This window comes from Periplaneta americana, chromosome 12, assembly GCF_040183065.1.
Source record: "Periplaneta americana isolate PAMFEO1 chromosome 12, P.americana_PAMFEO1_priV1, whole genome shotgun sequence".
NCBI classification, from domain to species: Eukaryota; Metazoa; Arthropoda; class Insecta; order Blattodea; family Blattidae; genus Periplaneta; species Periplaneta americana.
The window spans coordinates 134,111,418-134,138,606 of NC_091128.1; the positions used below are offsets into that span (position 1 = coordinate 134,111,418).

The 27,189-nt window shown below is 33.4% G+C and overlaps 1 protein-coding gene across 2 annotated transcripts in view; it reads right to left on the minus strand.

Moving 5' to 3' along the window:
• LOC138710903 (alpha-tocopherol transfer protein-like) overlaps positions 1–24,700 on the minus strand; it is an 86,403-nt gene extending 61,703 nt beyond the window's left edge. The window contains exons 1-2 of one of the 2 annotated variants that reach the window (XM_069842096.1): positions 24,596–24,700; positions 24,372–24,501 (exon numbers count right to left, since the gene is read on the minus strand). In XM_069842096.1, the coding sequence (XP_069698197.1) occupies positions 24,372–24,489 (118 nt within the window). In that variant the 5' untranslated portion in view covers positions 24,490–24,501; positions 24,596–24,700. The other variant, XM_069842095.1, reaches the window with a different exon arrangement.
• Positions 24,701–27,189: the final 2,489 nt, after the last annotated feature.

Below are 27,189 nucleotides of genomic sequence, written 5' to 3' on the forward strand. Positions count from 1 at the left end.
AAAGAAAGTCAAGTTTAACATGTTTAACAGTGTGGACAAAGTGTTAAATGAAATTAGCATTAACATGTTCAATCAACATGTTGGTATGTTAACGGTAAACAATTTAACATTTAACATGTTGTTGTTAAATGTTTTAATAGTGGAGACAAGCCTTAACACAATAAGGGAGCTCCAAATTTTATTCCCGTATCTGTACGGTCTCCATCATGAAGGACGTCAAGGGAAGAGCAATATATCCTAAGATGCACAGTCATTATCAAGAGTTGTTTTCCAGCATCGTTGCTTCAGCTATTCAAACACTTCTGCTAAAGAGTTCGAAAACGTACTGCTATTCAAGGACATCGACTCAATAATCAATTAAGGAATTACTTTACTTTGTTTAAGAACTTAAAATTTTGTTTGTTTGTTTGTTTAATGTTGTTATGGTGATAGTGCAATATTTTGAATCCGTAATAAGTGTGATGAAACAACTTCATAAATTTAGAATAAGTTTTCATAATCAACTCTTTCATCATAGAACTTCGATACAGGTGTTTTTACTTAAGGGGTTAGGTACAGAAGTAAAATTTTGGAAATATTCAACTTTTTTTTCCCCCTCCATTACTGTATCTTGTACAAAAATAAAATTAGTAGACCTATGTGTAAAACATTGTCCTTCTGCTATATGATAAACATCTTTTCACGATTTAAAAAAATTTATTTATATATTTTTTTCAAAATTCAAAATTCAAAATTCACTGTGCAGTGATGAAGCGTTTCCCTCATAACTCAAAAAGTATCCAACATTCTGTGATGAAATTTTTTGTGTGTTTATGCATGTCATATCTACAATATGATGAAAAATCACTTCTCTATCTTTGATATATTGTCTGATTAAAAATAAATTCATGTTTAAAAATGGTCAAATATCTAACACAAAATAAAAAAAATTATTAAGAAATGTTGTTGAAGGGGCATGATATTGTAAACATGAGTTTCAGCAATAAAATAAAAGAGAGGGAACATGAAAAAGTTAACAAGTTTATGAGTTATGAGGGAAACGCTTCATCACTGCACAGTGAACTTTGAATTTTGAAAAAAATATATAAATATTTTGTTTTAAATCGTAAAAATATTTTTTTCATATAGCAAAAGGATAGTGTTTTACACATACCAATTTTCATTATTGTAGAAGATACAGTAATGGAGGAAAAAAATGTTGAATATTTCCAAAAATTTTACTGCTGTAAGCTATACCTAACTCCTTAAATCAACGAAAAGTCAGCCCAGGAACATCTCTGTCAGTTTCTAAATGAGGCCTGGGCGCTAATACCTTAATTGAGTCACTGCAGAACATCCCTTAACTCCCCACTCCACCTTCCTCAGCAGATATATACTGTTGGACCAAAAATTAATCTTTACGTTGATACAGTAATGTTTTGGTGCGATACGAGTAGACCGGAAGGTCAGTGACGGATTATATCAGGCGAGCATCATAACTTTCGGTTCTCGCTGTTCGTCTAAAATCCACCACTGATGCACAGAGCCTTACTGCACGTTTATTTATAAGGCGGTGTAAGCGAAAAGGACATGAGCGGGGGTTTCTCCGTCCCTTTTACATCCCCTCCTATGCCCAGGGCTGTTCTAAATACTGAACTGTAAACACTCTGTAGGCCTATGTTCAATATTAAATCTTTTCAAACTATTCCTATTATTCGCTCTTAGATTATGTAACATGCATCGGTTAAGATATATTTGAAGCGTTGCAAAACGAATTGAAGTATTTAAGGAGACGTGTTTTGAGACACCCCTAAAATAGTCATCAATAACCTAGTCATCGAGTAAATAAGATGCTTTGGTTATTTATCCTTATCATTTTATCTCGCGGTGGCGTTGCGACGTTACAAAGCCGGAAAGTTGCTGATCCGATTCGCGATGGACTCATGGATTTCTCCATTAATCTGATCCTTCCGGCCACACTATGGCCATGGGGTTGACTTAGCTTCTAACAGAATGAGTTTCAAGAATATTTTCTTGGGATAAAAACGGCAGGCACGTAGGACTGATATCCCTATTGGTTGTCTTTTGGGTGGGAAGCTTAAACTCCCGCAACCTTCTGTACTTTTACCTTTTATCATTTTCATGTGGCTTACAGCGCTCTTCAAACCAACCACCCAAAAATATATCTAAGATTGAAGAGCCAATTGAATTCTGAATAGTTTATCAGTAGAGCCAGGACAGAGATGCAGAACTTGGCACCAATTGTGGCATACATCATAAGCTGAAATACGTCACCCATCCCTTCCTTTCACCCCACGCGTCATTGACATGGTAGGGTAGAGGAGATTTGTATTCAACGTCTGCGTTACTTGGTTGTGGAACGTCACGGCGACGTCATTCAACGCCGATGGACTGTGGACGGGGAACCAACGCCTTCCCCATGCTTCCACCCCTCTCTTCTCCAGTTCTGCATCCATGGGCCAGGAAATTCACGCATTTGCGTACATTTTTCCATTGGCTGTAATTAATTCCTGATTAATTATCTTCACTAATCATGAGCATTTACACTTGTCAAACCAAGTTTTATGCTTCATATATTTGCATAGTTTGTTTTTTTTTATAAATGCATAATATTTCATGATATTTAATTTATATTGTTGTGGCATATTTTCGCGTTTAAACTCTTTAAAGCTGACTTTATGTCGCATAAAAATGCATAGTTTGGATTTTTAAAATAAAAACATCATATTCTATTTCTGAAAGCTGATATTCATCGAAATTATTATAATTATTTTTACCAGAAAGTGCTGAAAATTTCGCGGCAAACCTAGCGAATCTCACGGCACAGTAATGTACCGCTCTCAACAATAAAATAAATGTAAGTTTAATCTCATCTAGTTTGACCTATAATCACATTTACCGCTTATTATGATTATAATTATAATTATTACTTATTTAATAATAACAAGAAATATAGAATTTTATTAGTGCATATTTACTGTCATATATTTTAAGGGTTTTAAAGACAAACTTGCATGCATATTTAGTAGGTTTTTAGCATGAACTTCCCTGCTCTACTTGCCAGTTATCAAGAACCGACATATATCTGTAGCCAATCTAAAAGTAAACAAATATTGTGTGTATAGTAATAAAGAACAATGTGACATACAGACCTACTATACTCAGCACATTTCGAACTGGCGGATCAAGATCACGTACAAACGTACAAGCCACGCACGAGTCACTGAAACTGTGAACTGAAGCACTGGTAATCCTGGCTATCCCAACTGACTCTAGCTGAGAATGGTCCAGGAATGAGGTAAGCACGCGTGGCAAATGCAGTCCATTGCTTGACCTTGATCCGCCTGTTCGAAATGCGCTCACAAAAGTGACATTTCAAGTAAAAATCAGAAGATATGGCTATAGTTACCGAGAAGGATTTCAATGCACGAGCAACAGAAAATGGAGAGTGAAGAAAATAGAAAGATAAAATTATTGGAAACGTGAGTTCCGTCTGCTTCATAATAAACAGTAACAATTGGTGTAAGTAATTCAGGTGACTGAGAGACTATTTTCAGAGCGAGCTTTAATTTGGACACCACAAATGACAACGAGAGAAGAAAATCTTCATAAGGGCTGGGGATTGATAAGGAAATAAATTGTCCCATATCTACAGACTGACGAAATTGGACACTGAGAAACGAATAGGCTGCGTGAAATTTTACGTAGCCGTCTACCTATTAAGTCGCCCCAGTGGTCTAGGGTTAAAAAGCTCTCTTCTAGACCCAAGGGTTGTGAGTTCAAACTCGACTCGGGTCGATGGATTTTTGAGAACGCAAAAATCACGAACGTTAGTTGACTTTAAGCCGCGTGTCTCATGTCGGAATTTTCCGGGAGGTGAAAGCCCTCCAATTCTAAATTAGAGCCTCTGCATCAAATTTCTCCTCTCTCGCGTCCTAATACCTCAGTTGCATTCCAGATGGTGTTCGAAGCGATGAGCTTACCACAAAACCTTTTTCTAAGGCTACGTACCAATCAGTTTCCCAAAATTATATCAATAAGTCTACCGTTGTATCGGTCAACCTATCAGTTAACCAGTCAATCATTTAAGCACACTATTTTCAGTCACTTTATCAAGTTACTTTCTTATCAATCAATCAAGCAAGCAATCATTTGTTCACCTACAAATTTATTTGTATCTCTGTATGAGTATTTATTTATTTCATATGTTGTTCCTGTTGTTGTTTAGTCAACTCATAAATAATACCAATAAGGCATCACTCATGAGGCAACTAGGTCAGGCGATAATGGGGTAGGGTGACCAGTTCCTTTCTCCCTCCATTGCATACATTGCTGACTAGTAACATATTACGCTAATCAGACTAAGATGTATACAAACAATTGTTCTTCCTCTATTTCATAATATATTTTTCATCCAAAAATTAAAAACCAGTGCTCATTATTTTTCTCCTCTCCTATTTACAGGCTTTTGAATATTTAAATTGCACTTAAAAATATATGACAAGTTATTGAAAGGGTTGGTTGACTTTTGAATATTCACTGTAGAGAATGAGTTAGACCTAATATTGAAATATATAAAATATATTTTGGACCTCGTGTTTCAACTTTCGTTCATTTAGAAATGTTCGTAGGATTATGTATTACAGTCTTTAATGTCAGATTGTACAGGGACATCATTTTATTTTTACTAATATTTCTAATATTAACCTGGCTATACCTTTGGATCAACGGAAACACCATTTGCTACCCCCTTCCACGACTGGAGTTCGATGATACTGGCGTAATATACAAACAAATCACTTTATTAGGTATAGGAGGAAAGAAAAGTAGTTCATCAATTTGCGTAAACTAGGAAATATCACGCTTTTGAGTTTGATAATTTTCATTAGGTTTTTGTTTAATCAAAATATAATATAGTATTAACAATGTTTGTTTTTACTCACGAACTGAGCTATCCATGCGGACGTATTCATTATGCAGTGTATATTATACTGTCTACAGCACATTAGCGTACACTATAGAGAATGAAGTTAAATTGAAAAATAATCATAATATGGATATTTAAACACATTTTTCAAAGTGATAGCTGTTCATTTCGATACAGGCTTCAGTTCTAATGTGTGTAATTCCAATTACCAGTTTCGTCCTTCGTAATAGTAACTCATGTTGAAATAATTCTGTACCTACTCTGTAAAAGAGTACCTTACGTACTGTAAATTCAATCTTCACTTCTGCTCGATCCTAAAAGATAAAATTACTCAGACATGCTATGTACTGTCCGTCCAAGTGGTTAAGTCGCAGGATCGTAGAAAGGGGGAAAATCACGTGACAGTTAATTACTTAAAGAAGCCCTTTTATTCAAGTTATTTTAAACAGTTGCATGGGTATAATATTACGTAGACGTCCAATTTCTAACAGAAATTAATGTTCTCAGAAAAGATCTAAGACAGCCCCGCCACTAGCCTTTACAGAGAGGCGAATAGAAGCCGATGGGGAAAACCGGAATGCGACGTAGGCAAATGGACGACAGTAGCTACTTGTGCGAAAATGATGCAATATTGAAAGCTCTTTCGTCACTGGAAAACGCGAACATATTTTTGGAACGTACTGTTTACTATGACCGTAAGGCTACTATGACTGTATATGCGGTCTTGGATCTGTGTGGAGGACGGTTGAACTTCATTAGTAGAAGGGGTGGGAGTGAAGTACATTCAAAAACTCAGGTACAATAAAAATTGAAGTAAAAATAAAATGATGGCCCTGTAGAAATTAATTATGAATACTTGTTTCACACGTGAACGTTGTAACTGGACATTGCCTATATATATATATATATATATATATATATATATATATATATATATATGGTGGAAATTACAATAACAGACTGCAATGAATCACAGTAAAAACAAAATTATTTACAATGACTTCTTGCTTCTTGTTTTGTTTCGGCATGTTCATTGCCTTGGTCACTGAATTGTGTGCCTGGAGTTCAGCGTCACTCATCTATACCCGATACATAACTACTCTGATGCAGGTTGCTTGGTGACCTTGGTGACTCTAGTTAACCAAACACAGGACTCTACTGAACAGTGATCACAACAAACCAACAGCAACTACCTCCTAGGAAGCATAATAAATGCTGTATATGTATATTATATTGTAAGTGTGCATATGTGTATCTATAATTTTGCATAATATTCAGAAACCTTCAAATACATAATTCCATTAAAATCAATTAAATAATTCTTTCTTGAATGTTTACGAGTATATAAAAAATTAGTTAAAATACGAATTATTTACAGCTGTATACATTAGGAACTTTTCTTAGTTACATAATGAAATCTTTGAAAGATTTCAAAATGTTTCAAGCTACTTAAGAAGGCAATGTTAATGCAAATTCTAAATAAAAACATGTTTGTACAACCTAAGGTTGAGGTATTATGCATGTTTTGATATACAGGCCTGCATGTCAAATGCAGCAATGGACATAGAAAAGAAAAGAGTAAGAAAAGTGTTTGGTCGACGAGACTTGTCACTTTTTCTGAAAGTAATGAAACATATTTACAGCATCAATTACTTGCATAATGTGGCCAAATGCTTCTTCTCTTAAGTAAACCTATAAACAAAAAACAAGATAATAAATCGTAAGCAGTACGTGTAAATATTTCCGTAAAGACCTATAAAATCGAAATTAATCATATTTTTGTGAAAGGTTTTTTAATACTTCAAAACTTTGTATTTGGAATCAAAATCGCAATAAGAAATGCAACAAAAGTACTTTAACATGCCGTGAATCCGATAAAAATTTTCAGATTTCTGAGTGTTAACCATGTAAATGTTACATTCTATCGAAGCGCGGATTTAATTTTATAATTTTCTATTTTTTGTAATCCTATCTCCCGAATGTAAATATTCTCTATTGTTTTCGAATTCATTTTTATTTTACTTTTCTTGTTGATCGGTGTCACCTCAATAAGAGAGGTGAATCCGATCACACATTATTTTATCATTTTATCATCTGCTTACTTTGTATTGTAAATATTTGTATAGTTTTGGCCGATGAATTTTATATGCTTTAAATTGAATAGTAATCTGTATAGCTCTATTGATAAATTGTTTGTGTTTGTAATTTGAAGTAGTTTGCATGATATGTATTATCAATTTCTGTATATCACAACTGATTGAACTGTTTATGCCTTAAATTTAATTAACTTACTTGTTTTGTATTATACATATAGCTCAACTGATGAATGATCGTTTGGGTTTGTAAATTTAATAATCTGATAGGCTATGTATTGTATATTTTTAGTAGAGCCATCGATGTAGCTCAGTCGGCAGACTCGCTGGGCTGCTGATCCGGAGCTGCGTTCGGGCTTGGATTGAATCCCCCTTTGGTGGTTTCTTCCGAGGTTTTCCCCAGCCGTGGGACTGAAGCCGGATGGTCTATGGCGAGTCCTCGGCATCAATCCCTTTGATTTGATTACCTGGATGGGGTTTTCCCGAGGTTTTCCCCAACCAAAAGGCAAATGCCGGGTAATCTTTTGGCGAATCTTCGGACCTCACCTCATCTCACTACATCTTGCCAAAATATTGTAAAAAATTGCACAAAATTGTAAAAACTGTAGAAAATTATTAAATTGTAAAACTGTAAAAATTTGTAAAAATTGCAATTGTAATACTCGTATTGTAAAATTTTGACTTGTTCCACATCTTAAAGCTTCATTGCTCATGTAAGATCTATGGAATGAATGAATGAATGAATGAATGAATGAATGAATGAATGAATGAATGAATGAATGAATGAATGAATGAATGAATGAAAATCGGATAGATATAGCAATGTGTGAAAATGATCACTATGTTTTTTTTAAGTTTTTAAAAATGTTTTAATATTTATGACAAAATATTATAATTATGACAAGATCATAAATAATTTAGTATCATTCATTTATTCATTCATTCATTAATAGTGTTCTGTCCCAGAGCAGATCTTTCACTGCAAACTCGGCATTCTCCAATCATTCCTATTTTCAGAGCTGTGAGTCTCCGAGGATTTTTCAGAGGAAGCAATGATCTGGCTGGCCACTTTAAAGATGCATCGTCAAAGTTTGAATTTCATCACGTAAAATATTTTTTAATAAATCATAAGAAATGGAGTTAAGGACGAACTGGATAATTTTGGTGAAATTAAAAATAGCAAAACTCCGTAGGAAATCTTTATTCTTTGATATTTTCCCCACAAGTATTACCGGATGACAGACTTATACAATCTAGGTCATGAGATGATAAACATACGCTCTAGCACCGAGCTATGAAAGGTTATTGTGTTATTTTACGATGCTGTATCAACATCTAGGTTATTTAGCGTCTGACTGAAATGAAGGTGATAATGTCGGTGAAATGAGTCCGAAAGTTACCCAGCATTTGCTCATATTGCGTTGAGGGAAAACCCCGGAAAAAACCTCAACCAGGTAACTTGCCCCGACCGGGATTCGAACCCGGGCTACCTGGTTTCGCAGCCAGACGCGCTGACCGTTACTCCACAGGTGTGGACGCTATGAAAGGGATCTTTGAATTTAGTAGGCCTATGAATATAATTACAAATTAGAGGCAGAAAAGTGGACTTTAGAATTTCTGGAAAATCAAACCTATGTACTCAAAACTAGTTTCTTGCTTTATGATTTCCAGTCAATTTTTACTACAAATGTGAAACAACAGATTAGTTGAAAAGCAGGTTTCTATCGATTTTTTATCAGATATCCTCTTCAATGGATTTTATGATTTATGTAGCCTAGTCATTGTGCAACTTTATATAGCCTACTGTATGTGCGCAAAACCATCACATTATTTCAAGTGAGTTATGACGTGATTCGTTGATGAGATGGGCCAAGGTCAGCGAAGATGTAAACACTCTATCTCTACTACGTACTGTATATAAATATTTACGCAAAAATGAACATATTTGCAACTGTGACACTAGGACTATAAAATACATGTCCAACTAAATTAACATTAAAAACAACACAAAAACAACTAGTCTTAAACGACAAAGGTCATTCTTTGTATTTCCTAATGTAGTTGCAGAGTGAGAAATTGCACTCATACACAGAAATAAAAGAAGCTGAAGGTATTTAAAATGTGCAAACTATTTAAAAGTACTAATGAGTGACGTATAATGGGATTCTTTACAGCACTTATCATATCTGTGTACCTCGTTTTTACCGCGACAACGTTTTTAATTCTTTTTAGCATTCTACATATTGTATTGTTTGTGTTTGTTGTTTGTGATGAGGGCGAAAATAGTCTTAGTAGCTGACGCGCCCTTTTTTAAACCCCACCTAATTAATCATATCATATCATATCATATCATATATAAAGAATGCGAACAAAATCTATTTCGTAAGTCAGCGGTGGCGAAAATGTAATCGTGCGCCGAGCCACTGTGCAACCTGCAACGTGCATAGCACCTATGGAGGGAGGCGGACACGCGAAGGGGAAGTGAAGCAACTGACTGACTTATCAACGGATTTTTATTTTCCTTACGTCAAGCACTTAAATATAATTTTATACAGTACAAGGCTACAAACTAATGTTTAATACGTGTAACGAAGAAAGAAATGAACAATAAATATCACAACCTAAAATTAACTGTCTTCAGAATGTCTCTGCGACAAAGTTTCAAAATCAGGAACTATGTCATTTACTGCCAGTCGTAGTTAATCACGAAGGTATTTGTCTGTCAGTCGTGATCTAAATTTGGGTTCTACTACCTATTTTAATTGCTGAAAATAATTTTTCACAAACGTAAGTTGTAGCGAACATGACTTCAACAGAGCAAGCGAAAGAACGAAGCTTAGGATATTTATTTTTTGGCAAGTTCAACATTTGTCAAGTCCTTACAATCTAGCTTTCATTTGACATCACATAGTACCGGTAAATCAGTGAGTTCAAATTGAAGAGCTAACCGCATTATTCGTACATCTGCTGAAAAAGGGTCGAGGTACAGAGATGATGATGATGATGATGATGATGATGATGATGATGATGACACTTAACCTTTTAATATTTCATCAGTAACATGCAGTATAATGCCGTTTTATGTTATACAACCGTTTTCCTCGTAATACTTGTGAACAAATCATACATTTAATATTCTCATCATATTGGCAGCAAAAAAAAATGCGTCCTCCCATCCTACTTGGAACTTTCGTACATGGTTTCGAGAGAGACATACGCCACTCGCAGGTCAGAGACAAATACAAATGGAACGGAGTTTGACTCCAGTGAGTGAGAGGGTGGGGGTTGGCGGAGGTTAGAAGCAAGCGAAATGCACAGCTATCACTGTGAGCCACAATGTCTACCGAGTCACGTTCTCGCCACGACTGCCGTAAGCTATAATAAATCTGTATACATAAAGAGGCGGACGACATGCAAAAATTCACTCTTTGAGAATAAGGAATGCCGGAAAAATGTATTTCCTTGAAAATATCGAGATCGGTTTTTGAAGCATTATAATATTTTCTTTCATGCTTGGTCCAATTAAAAAATAAAAGGAATTGAATGCGCATGGTATTAAACTTCTTGAACCATTAACAAGATACACAAGAACAAAACAAATCACATGGAACGAATTGCATGAAAACAATAGCATTGAGGACACAGCATTACATAACGAAAGTAACATAATAAGAATGGATATTGCAAGGTCACAATGAATGTCTAACGGTGTATAAACGGAGTGAAAGGTCAGAACAGTTTTAAACGATGAGGAAATTATGAATCTGTGAATGGATACAAATCATAAACCTTAAATTTAAATACAGTGCTGATTATGATGAATATATTTTTACATAAGCCTACGCCATTCAAAAGGAACATTCGGTGCAATGCAGTCGCCTTTTGCATTCATTTTGTTGATATTATGCCAATATTTCTTTAAACTTGCATTATTTATTTATTTATTTATTTATTTATTTATTTATTTATTTATTTATTTATTTGTGTTCTCAATTTCCACGGCAGCCTTCAAGTCATCGATTGTTTGGGGTCTGTTTATGTACAGATCTGACTTCAGATAACCCCATAAATAATAGTCGTAGATGGTGAGGTTAGGCGAACGGGGAGGCCAGTAACTATTGCCGAGCAAAGAAACTATGTGCCCTGTAAACATGAGGCGCAGAACTTTCATAAAGTTTTCAGCTGTATGAGCCATCGCACTATCTTGCTCAAACCATGACATAAGTCTTTTAATCCCACGAAGACGTCTATTCAGTTCTGGTTGAAGAAGTCTCGTCAGCACTTTGACGTAGCGTTCACTATTCACTGTCACAGTGTTCCCGTTCTCCTAAAAAATACGGATCTGGTTTGTCATTGGAAGCTGATGCTATTAATCTGAAGTCTTCTATCCATCTCAATGTGGTATTGCAACTACATAGGAACGACTCCGTGGCAGCCAACATCAAAATGGAGACGAAAGAGGTGCTGTGTCTCGACGACGGAATCACCTTTCTTTGAAAACGTCTCGATGACAAAAGCACAATGCTGCGCACTCCACGGCTCCATGATTACTAAAATGCCACCGAACAAGCTGACAAACGACGATCGATCCGTAGCCATAACCCCCAACGCGGCTTAGTAAACAGTCTCCTAATACAGTCCAACTCCTTTGCCGCATCTGTATAAAAATTGTGTAATCTTATCTTGAAATTCACCAAAATTCTAATGACGGTTCTAATGAAATCGTTAATTTTCAGGTATATCTTAATTTGTGCATGGTTAAAGTGTTCAACTTTATATTTCTAAATTAAATTATTGCGGTAGTAACTACAGGGACATCATTTTATTTTTAGTAACATTTTTAATATTAACCTGGCTATACCGTTGGATCAACGCCGTTTGTTACCCCCTTCCATGACTGGAGTTCGATGATACTGGCGTAATATACAAACAAATCACTTTATTAGGTATAGGAGGGGAGAAAAGTAGTTCGTTCATTTAGGTAAACTAGGAAATATCGCGCTTTTGAATTTGATAATTTTCATTAGGTTTTTGTTTAATCAAAATATAGTACAGTATTAACAATGAGTGTTTTTACTCACGAACTGAGCTGTCCATGTGGACGTATTCATTATGCAGTGTATAGTATACTGTCTACAGCACATTAGCGTACAATATAGAGAATGAAGTTAAATTGAAAAATAATTATAATATGGATATTTAAACACATTTTTGAAAATGGTGGCCGTTCATTTCGATACAGACTTCAGTTCTAATGTGCATATTAAAGCACTATAGACTACTGTACCTAATTCCAATTACCAGTTTCGTCCTTCGTACTAGTAACTCATGTTGAAATAATTCTGTACCTACTTTATAAAAGAGTACCTTACGTACTGTAAATTCAATCTTCAATTCTGTCCGATCCGAAAAGATAAAATTACTCAGACATACTATCTACTGTCCGTCCAAGTGGTTATGTCGTAGGGTCATAGAAAGGGAGGAAATCACGTGACAGTTAATTACTTAACGGGGCCCTTTTATTCAAGTTATTCTAAACAGTTTTACAACATTACGCAGACGTCAAATTCCTAACAGAAATTAATGTTCTCAGAAAAGAGCTAAGGCAGCCCAGCCACTAGCTGTCGAATAAAAGCTGGTGGGGGAAACCAGGAAACGACGTAGGCAAATGGACGACAGTACCTGTGCGAAAATGATTCAATATTGAAAGCTCTTTCGTCACTGGAAAACGCGAACATATTTTTGGAACGTACTGTTTACTATAGCCGTAAGGCTACTATGACTGTATATGCGGTCTTGGATCTCTATGGAGGACGGTTGAACTTCATTAGTAGAAGGGGTGGGAGTGAAGTACATTCAAAAACTCAGGTACAATAAAAATTGAAGTAAAAATAAAATGATGTCTCTGTAGAATGTATTTCACTATATTTTTAAGTGATTACGAAAGTAATTACTGCGGAATACACGTTACCATAGATTTCGAAGTTTCGTTGCAACCAGTCTTCGTAGAGCACGGTGGGAAGTGTACGAAAGGTTCAATGCTTAGCCGAGGATGGTTCAACAAGAAGACCGGACATTTTGGTAATCGATCGACTCAATCAACGGTGTCTTTTTTTTTTTTTATAACGGACAATACGCTTCGAAAAATATCAGAAACAAGCCATTCAAATCAATGGCGAAAAAAAGTTCGTCTACAGCCCATGCATTCCTCACTTAACATTAGTACTGCATGGAAGGTAAAGGGTCTTATTTTTAGTGCAAGAGGAACATTATTGCAATTCACGAAATCCACGCTTCTCGCCCTCAGCTTCACCTGTGAAGATGTAAAAAGAAATTGTATGATGATACTGAGGGATTCGTTATTCATTCTGCACAATCATTTATAGAATGAAATTTGTAAGTAGAATGAAATTTGTAGCTCAGCCACATGATCATAATACAAGACGAAATGAAATTCTTAAATAAGTTGAACCTAAATTTTTCACATCTGCTGCTTTACTACACAGTACAAATTATGGTCCACGTCTATATAATTCGATAATAAAATTTCATCCACAATTGACTAGGCCTATTTAAGCAATGAAATTTTCAGATCCAGAATTTAAAAAAAATTATATGACAGACTTCCCTGTATATATATTATGTACCATGTATTGTAAAACAAGTTTATTTCTATCCTAAGTATATTTTTTCTATTTTATCTTGGTTACTATATCAACATGACCTGTACTAATTATACTGCTAATAATTTATTATTAATCCACCAATCTTAATATAGTCTATTTTTTCACTCAGTTATTACCAGTATTATTATTTACTAAATTTATTATCATCTTTATGTGACCTTTTTTCTTAAGCATTTTGTCTACATAGTATGTATATCTATGTAACGGAACTGTCCCCGAACACGAGCTTTGCTCTTTCGGGGTATTTTAATGTAACGTTTTTATGTATATGTTATTATTAAATAAATAAATAAAAAATAAAATAAATTTATACAGGATCTAACTTACTTCCACATATAATGATCTTGGTGGTATATTGTATTTCGTATCTTGTAACAAATTGTTTATTGTAAACTTTCATATATTTAGGCCTATGTATTTTAGATCCTTGGGGTCAGCCGAAGTTTTACATCAGACGTTCCTCATTCTGGAAATTTGTTGTAACCTGAGTTTAGAAAATAAAATTTAAATTCACTGCAAAAATCTATTCACCTAAATATTTTTGTAGACAATAACGTAGCATATGAAGTGAAAAAGACGTAATAAATTCCTATTCCATAAGAAACCCTACTTTTACAGTGTTTTGAGAGACAGGAAACATACTTTGTGTTCGCTTAACACGTATTCCTTGGACTTAAGTCTTTCTGCAAATTAGTTTGATTCTTATAATTTTCAGTGTTAAAAATCCTACATTACTGGCATAAAAATTTATAATTCTGTAATTAAGAACTTTGATACTATTACACATTTCGTAACATAGACCCTACTTCTGTGTAGGAATGTCTTAAGCGTAGATTCATGAAAACCAAATCATATCAGCATATAATTTACAGGCTTACGTATGGACTGATAAATTAATATTAAGAATAGTTTTATGTCTTTATATCGCTTCTTCCAACCATATAAAGTTCTTTAATTATGTGAAGTCCGGTTTTAAAGGTTCGCAGAAAAAAATCGAGACTCCTCCCCAGTTACTTTATGACTTTCTACGCAACAAATCAGCAAGGCCAAGCGTTTTTTCCAACCTCTTATCTCCTGGTCAGTCTACGTAACTTATTGTTCCATTACCTTATCGTCCAGTACTAATCAGTGGTCTAAGGAAAAATAAGACAACGTACTGTAATTATGAATATGTTTATCGCCATATTCGCTTTAAGAACTTAGATTGCAGTACAGTTACAGTGCACGTTTCTTATTAGTCATTAGCATACAATACGTTGACCATATTTTCCTTGTATTCCAGTACATATTTGGTAACTTTTTGAACAAATAAATTATCAAACATTCAATTTGCTAATGCTCCTTATTTTAAGAAATCAATTACAAATTACTATAATATAAAGTTTCAGTTACTATAAAGCCAGTATTTTTTTCTCTTTTTATTTTTAATTTTTTGTTAATTAAATAAATAGGCTACTTGTTTTAAATTTTTGTGAAATGCCCTCTGAGCACTAGTATGCAGACGTGGACAAATTATTAGCAAAAGTGAAGATTTTCATTACATATTTTTACAAAATATGATTCTTCAGCTTAGACTACAGTTGACATTTTTGCGTATTTCGAAATTATTAGCAAAATTGGAGATTTGTATTGTATATTTTTTTACAAAATTTGACTCTTCAATTTGGACTACATTTGATATTTTTGCATATTTACAAATTATTAGCAAAACTGAAGATTTTTATTATATATTTTCACAAAATTTGACTCTTCAATTTGGAATACAGTTTACATTTTGGATATTTCCAAATTATTAGCAAAACTGAAGATTTTTAATTTATATTTTTTACAAAATTTGACTCTTCAATTTAAACTGCAGTTGACATTTTTGCATATTTACAAATTATTAGCAAAATATGAAGATTTTTATTATAAATGTTTACAAAATTTGACTCTTCAATTTAAACTACAGTCGACATTTTTGCATATTTCTATCTATTGTAATGATAGAAATATGCAAAATTGTCAACTGTAGTCTAAATTGAAAAGTCAAATTTTGTAAACAGAATTATCATAAAAATCGTCAATTTTGTTAATAATTTGTCCACGTCTGTAGCTACTTTTTCTGGGGTTGCTAGAGTGATTTTTATATATAAAAACAATGTGTATTTTTATTCTAGCAATAAAAATTATTATTATTATTATTATTATTATTATTATTATTATTATTATTATTATTATTATTATAACAGACTTTACTCTGATTAAATGAAATGTCAACTAACCACATGTAAGTAACGAGTACTTATGAATGCTGTATTTACCAAAATTAGGCCTACATTTTAATCACGGTTAAATTTAAAAAATCGTATCGTTATTCTGTAAACCACGGTCACTACGTTTTTAACAGAAGTTAATGAACTTAGATGAGGAAACGGATCTCATCCTAGACTTGGCAGACACCGTTCACTGGCCTTTGGACGTGAGCATTAAAGAGAGAAAGTTGCTTATGATTGTTGATGTCCATCTGATATCACCGAAGTTTGTAAGGCATTGTATGTCATACGTTTATGGAATAATACAAAATTAGGGTGAAGCATGGTGTTGGCGAAGTGAAGTCGAAGAAACCTGGAAAACCCCCGCAAGACTTTCATCTTCCGATCTTGCCCGTCACCTGAAGTCAACGCCCGAAATCTAAATTGAGTTGATGAAACACAGCCTTAATTTTGAACTATCGGAGAGGCAAACAATTAATTATTTATTTATTTAATCTGACAGGATTAAGGCCTTCTCTTCCATCCTACCAGATAGCATATATAAATCTATACTAATAATAAATCTGTAGCCGAAATTTTTCTGGTAATTTTCGATTTTCCAAAAATAATTGGTCCTAACATATATAATTAACCGCCCGGAAACCGAAAATAGCTTTTTTGAAATTTTTGTTTGTATGTCTGTCTGGATGTTTGTTACCTTTTCACGCGATAATGGCTGAACCGATTTATATGAAAATTGGAATATAAATTAAGTTCGTTGTAACTTAGATTTTAGGCTATATGGCATTCAAAATATTTTATTTAAAAAGGGGGGGTTATAAGGGGACCTGAATTAAATAAATCGAAATATCTCGCTTATTATTGATTTTAATGAAAATGTTACATAACAAAAGTTTCTTTAAACATAATTTCCGATAAGCTTTATTCTATACAAAATTTTGATAGGATTGATATTTAATGAGATAAATGAGTTTCAAAATTACAATAACAACGCCATCTAAGGCGGTGTAATGAAATAAAAAACAAATGACTTCGTCTATAAGGGGCCTTGGACAACAACAATCGAAAGCTATGAAACATACGGTAGCCTACAGAGAATGTTCCTGTGTTTGTATGAAGTCATATCGGAAGCTAAATTAACCGATTTGTATAATTAATTATTAATTCACCATTGGAAAGTGTAGTTTCTCTAGATGGGCATAATGCTATAACGTTATTACAGTAACGTCTGAGTGAATCGAGGACAGATAAGATTAAAATAGCTTCTTATGCACAGAAAATTGATAGGCATTTGTTTCCTGTATTACCTAAAATAATTTTTATGACGAAATGAGTGGTCACTGGATCAAAATGATCGCATTTTAATTTTTTTAATACAATTTAAATTAAGTAACATAATAAACGATATATCCTTCTATCAATCACGAATGTTCCCAGGATCAAATGTCCTATTTTAATTATGTAATTACTTTATATTTATTTCTAACAGGTGCAGCGGAGTGCACGGGTACGGCTAGTACAAAAAATAAATACAAACACTGATGAAAATAATACATATTAAATCAAAGCCCTATAGAGGGTCAACAGAGTCAAAAGAACACTATAGAGCTCTCATCGAGCTAATACAAGAAAAAAGAAAGAAAACAAAGATAGCAATGATGATAGTGATAACTGATAACTGTTATTATTATTATTATTATTATTATTATTATTATTATTATTATTATTATTATTAATAATAATAATAATAATAAATACATTACATATTAATTGTCAATTTTACAACAGCATAGTTACAATATTTACTATATGTCATAGGTTAAGGCGAAGTTGCGCAACCTGACAGGTGTTCAACAAGCAATTCCACGAACTAGAATGTGACTTTTTAATTTAAATTTGATATTTTCCGACAGTCTCTGACATGGTCAGGGAGAGAGTTCCAGAGGCGTGGAATAGATATACTGAAAGATGATGAGTAGAAGGATGTTCTGTACAGAGGAATAGACAGACGGTACATGTTCCGGGTTCGACGTAGTGAAAGGTAAACAAAACGAGATGCTAGGTAAAAGGGTGTGGAGATGTGGATGATTTTAAATAGTAATAAGAGAGAGTTTAAGAATCTTCTTTCTTTAAGTGGACTCCAAGACAACAATTCTAGTGATGGTGTTACATGATCGAATTTTCTAATGTTACAAACGAAACGAACGCAGATATTGTGAACACGCTGTAGTCTATGGGCAAGATCAGTATTTAGATTCGTGAATAGAGAATCGCAATAATCGAAGTGGGGCATCACTAAAGTTTGGATCAGGTTCTTTTTAAGGCTGAGAGGTAAAACGTTGGTTAAGTGTCCAAGGGAATGAATTATGGAAAAATTTTTCTTACATATGTAGGTCACTTGACTTTGAAAATTTAAATTTGAATCTAAATATACCCCTAAATTTTTTACTGTCTTACTATATGTAATTGTATTATTATTTATTTTTGTATTTGATACAGGGCTAGATCTATTTTGTTTAATGCTCGTTGGTAGCCCATTATTATAGCTTGTGATTTGTAACCTTGTAGGTTATAAAAATGTATTTTAAAGAAGTCTGGAGTACTTTCTTTTACAGACAAATGCAATAAATCTTAAATTAAAGGAGAAAGTGTTTTTCTGTTTTTATTTGTGAATAGGCCTATATATGTAACAAAGTGCGAATGTAGGCTATCAATATTTTCGCCACGAATTTTCACGAAAGGAACATTTTCCAGCGAATTAATTCATTTTTGCGAAATAAAATGCGAAACTGTCTCAATAAAAAGGTATCAGTTTTTCTTGACATTGATGAAAGGTGGAAAATGTAATTGAAAACACGCATTGTATTGTCTAACAGAAGAATTTAACAGTCCACCCTTCGATCAAATATTCTCGAAGGTCAGTAACACTTACCAGGTACTTATTGTTAGGTGAGATGGTGTGACACCTATTGGGATTTCCTCTTTTTTTGGACAAATATTTTGCAGGTTTCAGTTGTGAAAGTGAGTCGCACAACTACAGTGCATACAAGAGCGAAAGTACTCATGTTTCCGAGACGAAGTACAAATTTTGTAATGTGAGAGTAGATTGGGAGAAATTTAATACAGTGCTCATACTTTTTTTCAATAATGAAGAATACGAGAATTTGAGGTTAAAAGAGAAATTGTGGCTCCGAAAAAAAGAGCATCAATTGAATATTCATATGTTATTTAGTCAACTGTCCGAAGACAGGTCTGAACCTCACAAGTGATACCAAGAGGGCACTACTTATGAGGCAACTAGGCCAGGAGATAATTAATAACTAATTATTGGTTTTATTTCTCACATAATTTTTATATTTCTTGGAAATGATTCTTATTTTTAACAGAGAGAAATTCTGAAATTAGATAATAAATCGGGAAAACAAGGAAAGATGTAAATATATGCATATATAAATTATTGGTTTTATTTCTCACATAATTTTTATATTTCTTGGAAATGATTCTTATTTTTAACAGAGAGAAATTCTGAAATTAGATAATAAATCAGGAAAACAAGGAAAGATGTAAATATATGCATATATAAATTATTGGTTTTATTTCTCACATAATTTTTATATTTCTTGGAAATGATTCTTATTTTTAACAGAGAGAAATTCTGAAATTAGGTAATAAATCAGGAAAACAAGGAAAGATGTAAATATATGCATATATAAATTATTGGTTTTATTTCTCACATAATTTTTATATTTCTTGGAAATGATTCTTATTTTTAACAGAGAGAAATTCTGAAATTAGATAATAAATCGGGAAAACAAGGAAAGATGTAAATATATGCATATATAAATTATGGGTTTTATTTCTCACATAATTTTTATATTTCTTGGAAATGATTCTTATTTTTAACAGAGAGAAATTCTGAAATTAGATCATAAATCGGGAAAACAAGGAAAGATGTAAATATATGCATATATAAATTATTGGTTTTATTTCTCACATAATTTTTATATTTCTTGGAAATGATTCTTATTTTTAACAGAGAGAAATTCTGAAATTAGATAATAAATCGGGAAAACAAGGAAAGATGTAAATGTATGCATATATAATTTATTGGTTTTATTTCTCACATAATTTTTATATTTCTTGGAAATGATTCTTATTTTTAACAGAGAGAAATTCTGAAATTAGATAATAAATCGGGAAAACAAGGAAAGATGTAAATATATGCATATATAAATTATTGGTTTTATTTCTCACATAATTTTTATATTTCTTGGAAATGATTCTTATTTTTAACAGAGAGAAATTCTGAAATTAGATAATAAATCGGGAAAACAAGGAAAGATGTAAATATATGCATATATAAATTATTGGTTTTATTTCTCACATAATTTTTATATTTCTTGGAAATGATTCTTATTTTTAACAGAGAGAAATTCTGAAATTAGATAATAAATCGGGAAAACAAGGAAAGATGTAAATATATGCATATATAAATTATTGGTTTTATTTCTCACATAATTTTTATATTTCCTGGAAATTTTTCTTATTTTTAACAGAGAGAAATTCTGATATTAGATAATAAATCAGGAAAACAAGGAAAGATGTAAATATATGCATGCAAAATAAAAGTCTACATGCATTTAAAAGGGAAAACTCTCGAAATGTGCATTTATGCAAAACAAAGCTGGCTTCATTCAAACGTAAAAACCACGAGCAGCAAAGATCTACTTTTACTTTTTCAATATGCTAAATCAATAAAAACATTCAAATGCATTAAGTTCCGCAGTCTAGTTGTAAGTTATAACTGAAAAAAATCTATAGTTTTTACTTACTCATTACTTTTTCTTCCATTCTCTTAGTTAAACCACAGTCTAGTATATACAGTCACGAAGCTTGAGTTGTGAGGGTGCTAAGAACAATAGACTGTGCCGGTACTATTTCGCATTGTCTGTAATGAGGCGATATTAGCGATCCTAGTGGTTAGCAAATATCTATGGATGCATATTTACTACGTATTGATCTTCGTGACTGTATATACTAGACTGTGGTGAAACCCTTACCTACTTTTATATATATATTCAAACTTATAGTAAAACTAATGGAGGATATACTGTAATAGACAGGTACACAATGAGGGCCGGGCTGGTCGCGTGATTCACCTTGAGGCAATACACGATAGAACATGGCACTGGACAAACAACCAGTGATGTGGATGAAGATGACTCTCTTCCGTTTACCTACACCGAGAATCGGACCACTTGGATGGGAAGTGCGCATGTTATTCACAGAGTCACATTTTACATTTCAGATACGAATAATTTGCAGCGTATGAAGGAGCCAGTATGGTTATTTGGAGACAAGAGGAAAAACTTTATTGTTTTCTAACTACACAAGCTTTAAACATATACCGTACTTTAAAAGTTCCTATAAGAAAACTCACCTCTACAATCCTATAATACGGCATCTACTATGTGAAGGAAAAAAGGAGCTTTCATTGACTCATTGAATATTAATGTTCTTATGCATACAGTAGTATGCATCGCAGTCTTCATTGTATTCAAAATGCCCTGTCATGCATGTTTTTTATACGATGCACGTTTCTATTAGTGAAGAGAAACAGTATATAAATTTTATTCAAGACGGCAAAGGCATCTCAAGTCCGAACGTTATTTTAATAATAAAATCGAACTAGCAAATGCAAATTGCGATCCATCAGAAAGCGAAATGTCAATGACTGTTAAAATAATGAAATAAAATGCACAAAAATACATCTCAACACAGGCTATTTACGACTAAGTCAAATGGCAATTAAATAAGAAAATAAACGATTGCTCATAGTCGACGATTATTATCAATTATACGGCAGAGAATTGCGATTAACAATAACAAAACAGTTCCGCCGCTAGGACTTGATGCCTCCGAATCAAGCGTTCACGTTTCGATTCTCGGTGAGAGCAAAGATTTAGATTCATTTCACGGGACTGAGTGTACCTTGTCTTGTACTTGTCTCCGCGGTGGCCCCGCATTGTGCTGACCTTTGTGATCGCCAAAAAAATATGAGCGAGTTTAGTGTTTGTCTCAAGATACACCATCCGTTAAAGGGTTAGGTACAGCTTACAGCAGTAAATTTTTTGGAAATATTGAACATTTTTTTCCTCAATTACTGTATCTTGTACAGGGACATCACTTTATTTTTACCAACATTTTTAACATTAACCTGGCTATACTCGGAAACACTGTTGCCCCCTTCCATTACAGGAGTTTGATGTTACTAGTGCAATATGTAAACAAATCATTTTACTAGCTATAGGAGGAGAGAAAAGTAGTGTATCCATTTATGTTGTAGGGAAATACGATATTATGATTTTCAATTTGATCATCACTTTTATGCAATTTATCAAAGTACAGTGGAGTAGTAACATTTTTTTTCAAAAACTCAACTTTTCAGGCGGCTATGTTCGTTATGTAATGTCTACTTTATTTAGCATATTAATTATTGGTGTTAACATACAATATAGAGAGTGCATTTAAATTGAGGGCTCATAAGTAAAGGGCTGTAAGTGCACTTAAGTTAATTTTTAGAAAATGGGGTTTAAATATTTAAGCTTTCGTAAAATCGGTGAAATTTTTATTTAAATTTTAATGTGTGATGAGATTAAAATATCCCTTTGCCACTAACATTTTAGATACTTTAGCTTACACTGGATGCACTTAACTCATGTTATTATAAATGTCACTAGCATTCCTTTGCTTCTAGCCACCTCAATTCAAAATAAGCTAATCTGAATTTTTAAATAAATTGCTGAAAATGGTTGCCGTTCATTACAATGCAGGCTTCAATTCTTTTATGCATATTATTAAAAACATTTTGAAGCATATTCTCTGAAATTGAATTTATCGTTTCTTGAATATAATTCTTTAGTACGATATTATTAATATAGGTTCTTTCTTCTATAGAAAACGCAACCATATTTCTGAAACACACTATACACTGCAGTGTTTACTTCAGTGCTTGAAGACTTCGAATGCAACAGCGGCCGTAAGTTTGTGTGTCTGACGGGAGCAAGGACATTAGTGAAGGGGTGGGAGTGAAGTACATACAGAAATGCAGGTACAATAAAAATGCAAGTAAAAATAAAATGATGTCCCTGTACAATAATGAAAATTGGTATGTGTAAAACACTATCCTTCTGCTATATGAAAAAAATACTTTTACAATTTAAAAAAACATATTTATATTTTTTTTCAAAATTCAAATTTGACTGTGCAGTGATGAAGCGTTTCCCTCATAACTCATAAACTTGTTAACTTTTTCACGTTCTCTCTCTTTTATTTTATTGCCGAAACTCATGGTTATAATATCATGCTCTTTCAACTACATTCCTTAATAAATAATATATATTTTTTATTTTGTTTTAGATATTTGACCATTTTTTAAAATGAATTTATTTTTTATCAGACAATCTATCAAAGGTAGAGAAGTGATTTTGCATTATACTGTAGATATGGCATGCATAAATACACACAAAAAATTTCTCATCACATTTTAATCATGAGGGAAACGCTTCATCACTGCACAGTGAACTTTGAATTTTGAAAAAGAAAATATATTTTTTTTAATCGTAAAAATATGTTTATGATATAGCAGGACAGTGTTTTACACATACTAATTTTCATTATTGTACAAGATACAGTAATGGAGGGGAAAAAAAGTTGAATATTTTGAAAATTTTACTCCTTTAAGCTGTACCTAACTCCTTAAGCGCAGTGGCATATTATAAAGTACGTCGCGATAAAAGGAGAAGGTTAAACACGACAAAAGAAGAAAGAATAACAAAACGTGGTTTGTGGTAATACAGTCACCTGCCCGTTTGTAAACTAACTTTTCTCATAAATTACTGAATAGAACATTTATATTGTTTATATAGCAGTAAATTCATATGGTAATTCTGTACACCAAAGACAATGATTAATACATTCTACTCAACATATAATACAGAATGACAACATAGGCTATTACTAAATCGGTTCTGAAAATGTCGCTCTTTGTTTTACTCAGTCGCAGACGTGATACAAATCTCGAACGAACCGGTACCGGCCGTGTGTGGTAGAATATCATAGATTGCTTCACACGTATTAGAAACATAAGCTTCACTCGTGGAAGTGGTCAAAATCACTTTCTCTCTCGATAATCAAAAACTCATTTCCTTCAAGTTACTATTATTAGTAATAATAATAATAATGTGTTAATAATTCACAAAGTTAATACATACGCTAAACAATATGTCCAAGTTACATACTATTATCAATTTCAAATATACAATTCTAATAACAAATTTTATGTAATACTAATGTTGTTTCGTCTAGCCACTTTTATTTACAAGTACAAGTTACTACTATTATAACTCACCTTCTATTAATTCACGGAGAGTGTTTATGCATTCCTGGACCTTAACACTATCCTCTTCAATGTTAAGTTTGTCGAACGTCGTCGATTCATCAGTTGTCTGCGTCTCTTCGGTTGACATCTCGCGCACACGCTGTAAAGAGCAGAGACAGCTGATGTCTTACTCCGAGCTTTCTCTCGGTTCAAATAACAAACTCTACTACCATACGAACTGTGGAACAGGTTACCTCAGGCGAGGCAAAAAGGAAAGAAAAGTGTAGTCTAACAGCTGCTTTCAAGGACTACGACAACGATGACGCATAATCGATAGCTACAAAGTTTTTACATAATGTATTTCTCTCCCAATAGAAATAGTCTCTACGTAAATCACTATCTAAGTTCGTTATGGAAAAATAATTCGCTATCTTATCTTCATTTTCTTGGCAATTATTTATTACCTGTTAATAATCAATCATTTATGACAAGCATTAATTGCCATGAGATTAATTATTGTAGCAACCAGAACCCGTCCAACGAGTCATGCTCGGGCATGGGTTTAAATTACACTTTGGACGGATCAGCTAAACTAAAATCCAGATAAGAAAAATATTCAGGTAAACAAACTTATTTGATGCGAAATGTACTATGCCGCTGTGATGCGCAACGTGATTTGTTATCTTATTGCTGCGCGGGAACTCTCCACGTGCGTTCGGTATATAAAAATTAATAAACATGAAAATATAGTCTGTTAATATAAAAATTAGTTTTTCTTTTTTTTTAATTTTAGTAGGTTATTTTACGACGCTTTATCAACATCTAAGGTTATTTAGCGTCTGAATGAGGTGAAGGTGATAATGCCGGTGAAATGAGTCCGGGGTCCAACACCGAAAGTTACCCAGAATTTGCTCAAATTGGGTTGAGGGAAAACCCCGGAAAAACCTCAACCAGGTAACTTGCCCCGACCGAGAATCGAACCCGGGCCACCTAGTTTCGCGGCCAGACGCTTACCGTTACTCCACAGGTGTGGACTAAAAATTAGTTCAGCTAGGTACTATGAAGACAGACAAATTCTAAAAAGTAGCCTAATGCATTTTTTTAACTCCTTATTTATGATTAGTCCGTTTTTTACACACAGAAACTATGTGTAGGCCTAGGTAAACAAACATTTGATAATTATTTAATGATAATTGTATTACACAGTCGTCTTAATGCTGTTGGCTGTGCATAATCCACTCCGCACACTCCGATCTCACTATACAGTGGCGAGTCTTTCTGTTCATTGTTTATGTTTATTTGCAGTATAATATTAATAATGTTTACATGCTCTTACAGAACTTCAAGAATTGGGATACAGTTGCAGATAAATTGCTACGAATCAGTCAATTAACCAGCTGGCTAAGTATTTCTCATAATGGATACTGAGTTCAATTACCCAGTGACGTCGCCAGGATCAGAGCAAGGGGGGTGCGAGATTTAAAAATGGGGTGCGAGCTGTAAAAATGTGGTACATAAAAAATCCAAAATGTTCTTTCATGCACTTGCGCGCATACTATACATCTGTTTATTATTATTATTATTATTATTATTATTATTATTATTATTATTATTATTATTACTCATCACATCCATTACGATACACTATGGGACGTAGTTTTTTCACATCCAAGAAATTGTTTGTTTGTTTTTGTTCTTCAAAATAATTTATGCCTAGTATTTTGTTAATAAATTGCCCTTTGGGGTGCGGAAAGGGGTGCTCCGATTTTTTATGGGGTGCTTGCGCACCCTTTCGCACCCCCCTAGCGACGTCCCTGCAATTACCAACAGATTCTCTGAAACTTTTAGTGGACAATGATATTGTTTAGCAGGTTTTCATCCAACTACTTTATAATATCACCAAACGCTCTTTCTGATTACGGTAATTAAATAATTACAATTATATTGCAGATAGACAATTCCTTCGTGTTTAATTTTCACTTCCGATTATGTTACGCATAATATGCATTTACAAATCAACGGTTATTCACAGCCACGTAGAGAGAACTAAGAAATAGAAGATAGTGCACAGTAGAGGTTAATATGATCACTTAGGTGGCAAAACAAACGTAGACTAAAGTCATTTGTTTTTAGTGCATAACTTTGCGTGGATTTATGTGCTGGTTATGACAAATGGTGCTTAATCATCAGATTGTAAGCGATTGTGCATTCTTAAACATGACACAGAATATCAATTTAACGAGACAGTAGGTATTTACATTTTGCATCAAATCTAGAATAAAAATAAATAAATTCACACACAACTCTGTTCACAATAAATTAATTATCACTAATAAATTAATTATCAAACTATAATTCTTCTTCTTCTTCTTCTTTCTCTCAGTTTAACCTCTCCCTTCTAGGTACATTTACACGACCCACGCCACCCGGGCCTTACAGGGCCGCGACCTGTCGGGAAAGGTATTAAGCTATGGATCACATACATACTTTTTGACCACACAAAGACATGGAGGGATCAGCTCAATGCCAGGGCCACCTCCGATACAACACAAACATTTAAGACATTACACATCATTCACTCACACATATGAAAGGATTAAGGGAAGGATCGCAGTCCATGGCCGGACTTTCAAGAGGTACAATCCCGGCATTTGCCTGGAAATAACTGAGGAAACCATGGAAAACCTCAGTTAGGATTGCCGGCCCCTATAACAATTCAGTTATATTAATTACACATTCATAGGTCTTTGAAACTGATGTCACTTTTGTTGTATGAACATAATTTTTCGATTTGATAAAACGTCGTTCGTTAGACTTATTAAATACAGAATGTTTCAAAGTTACAGCA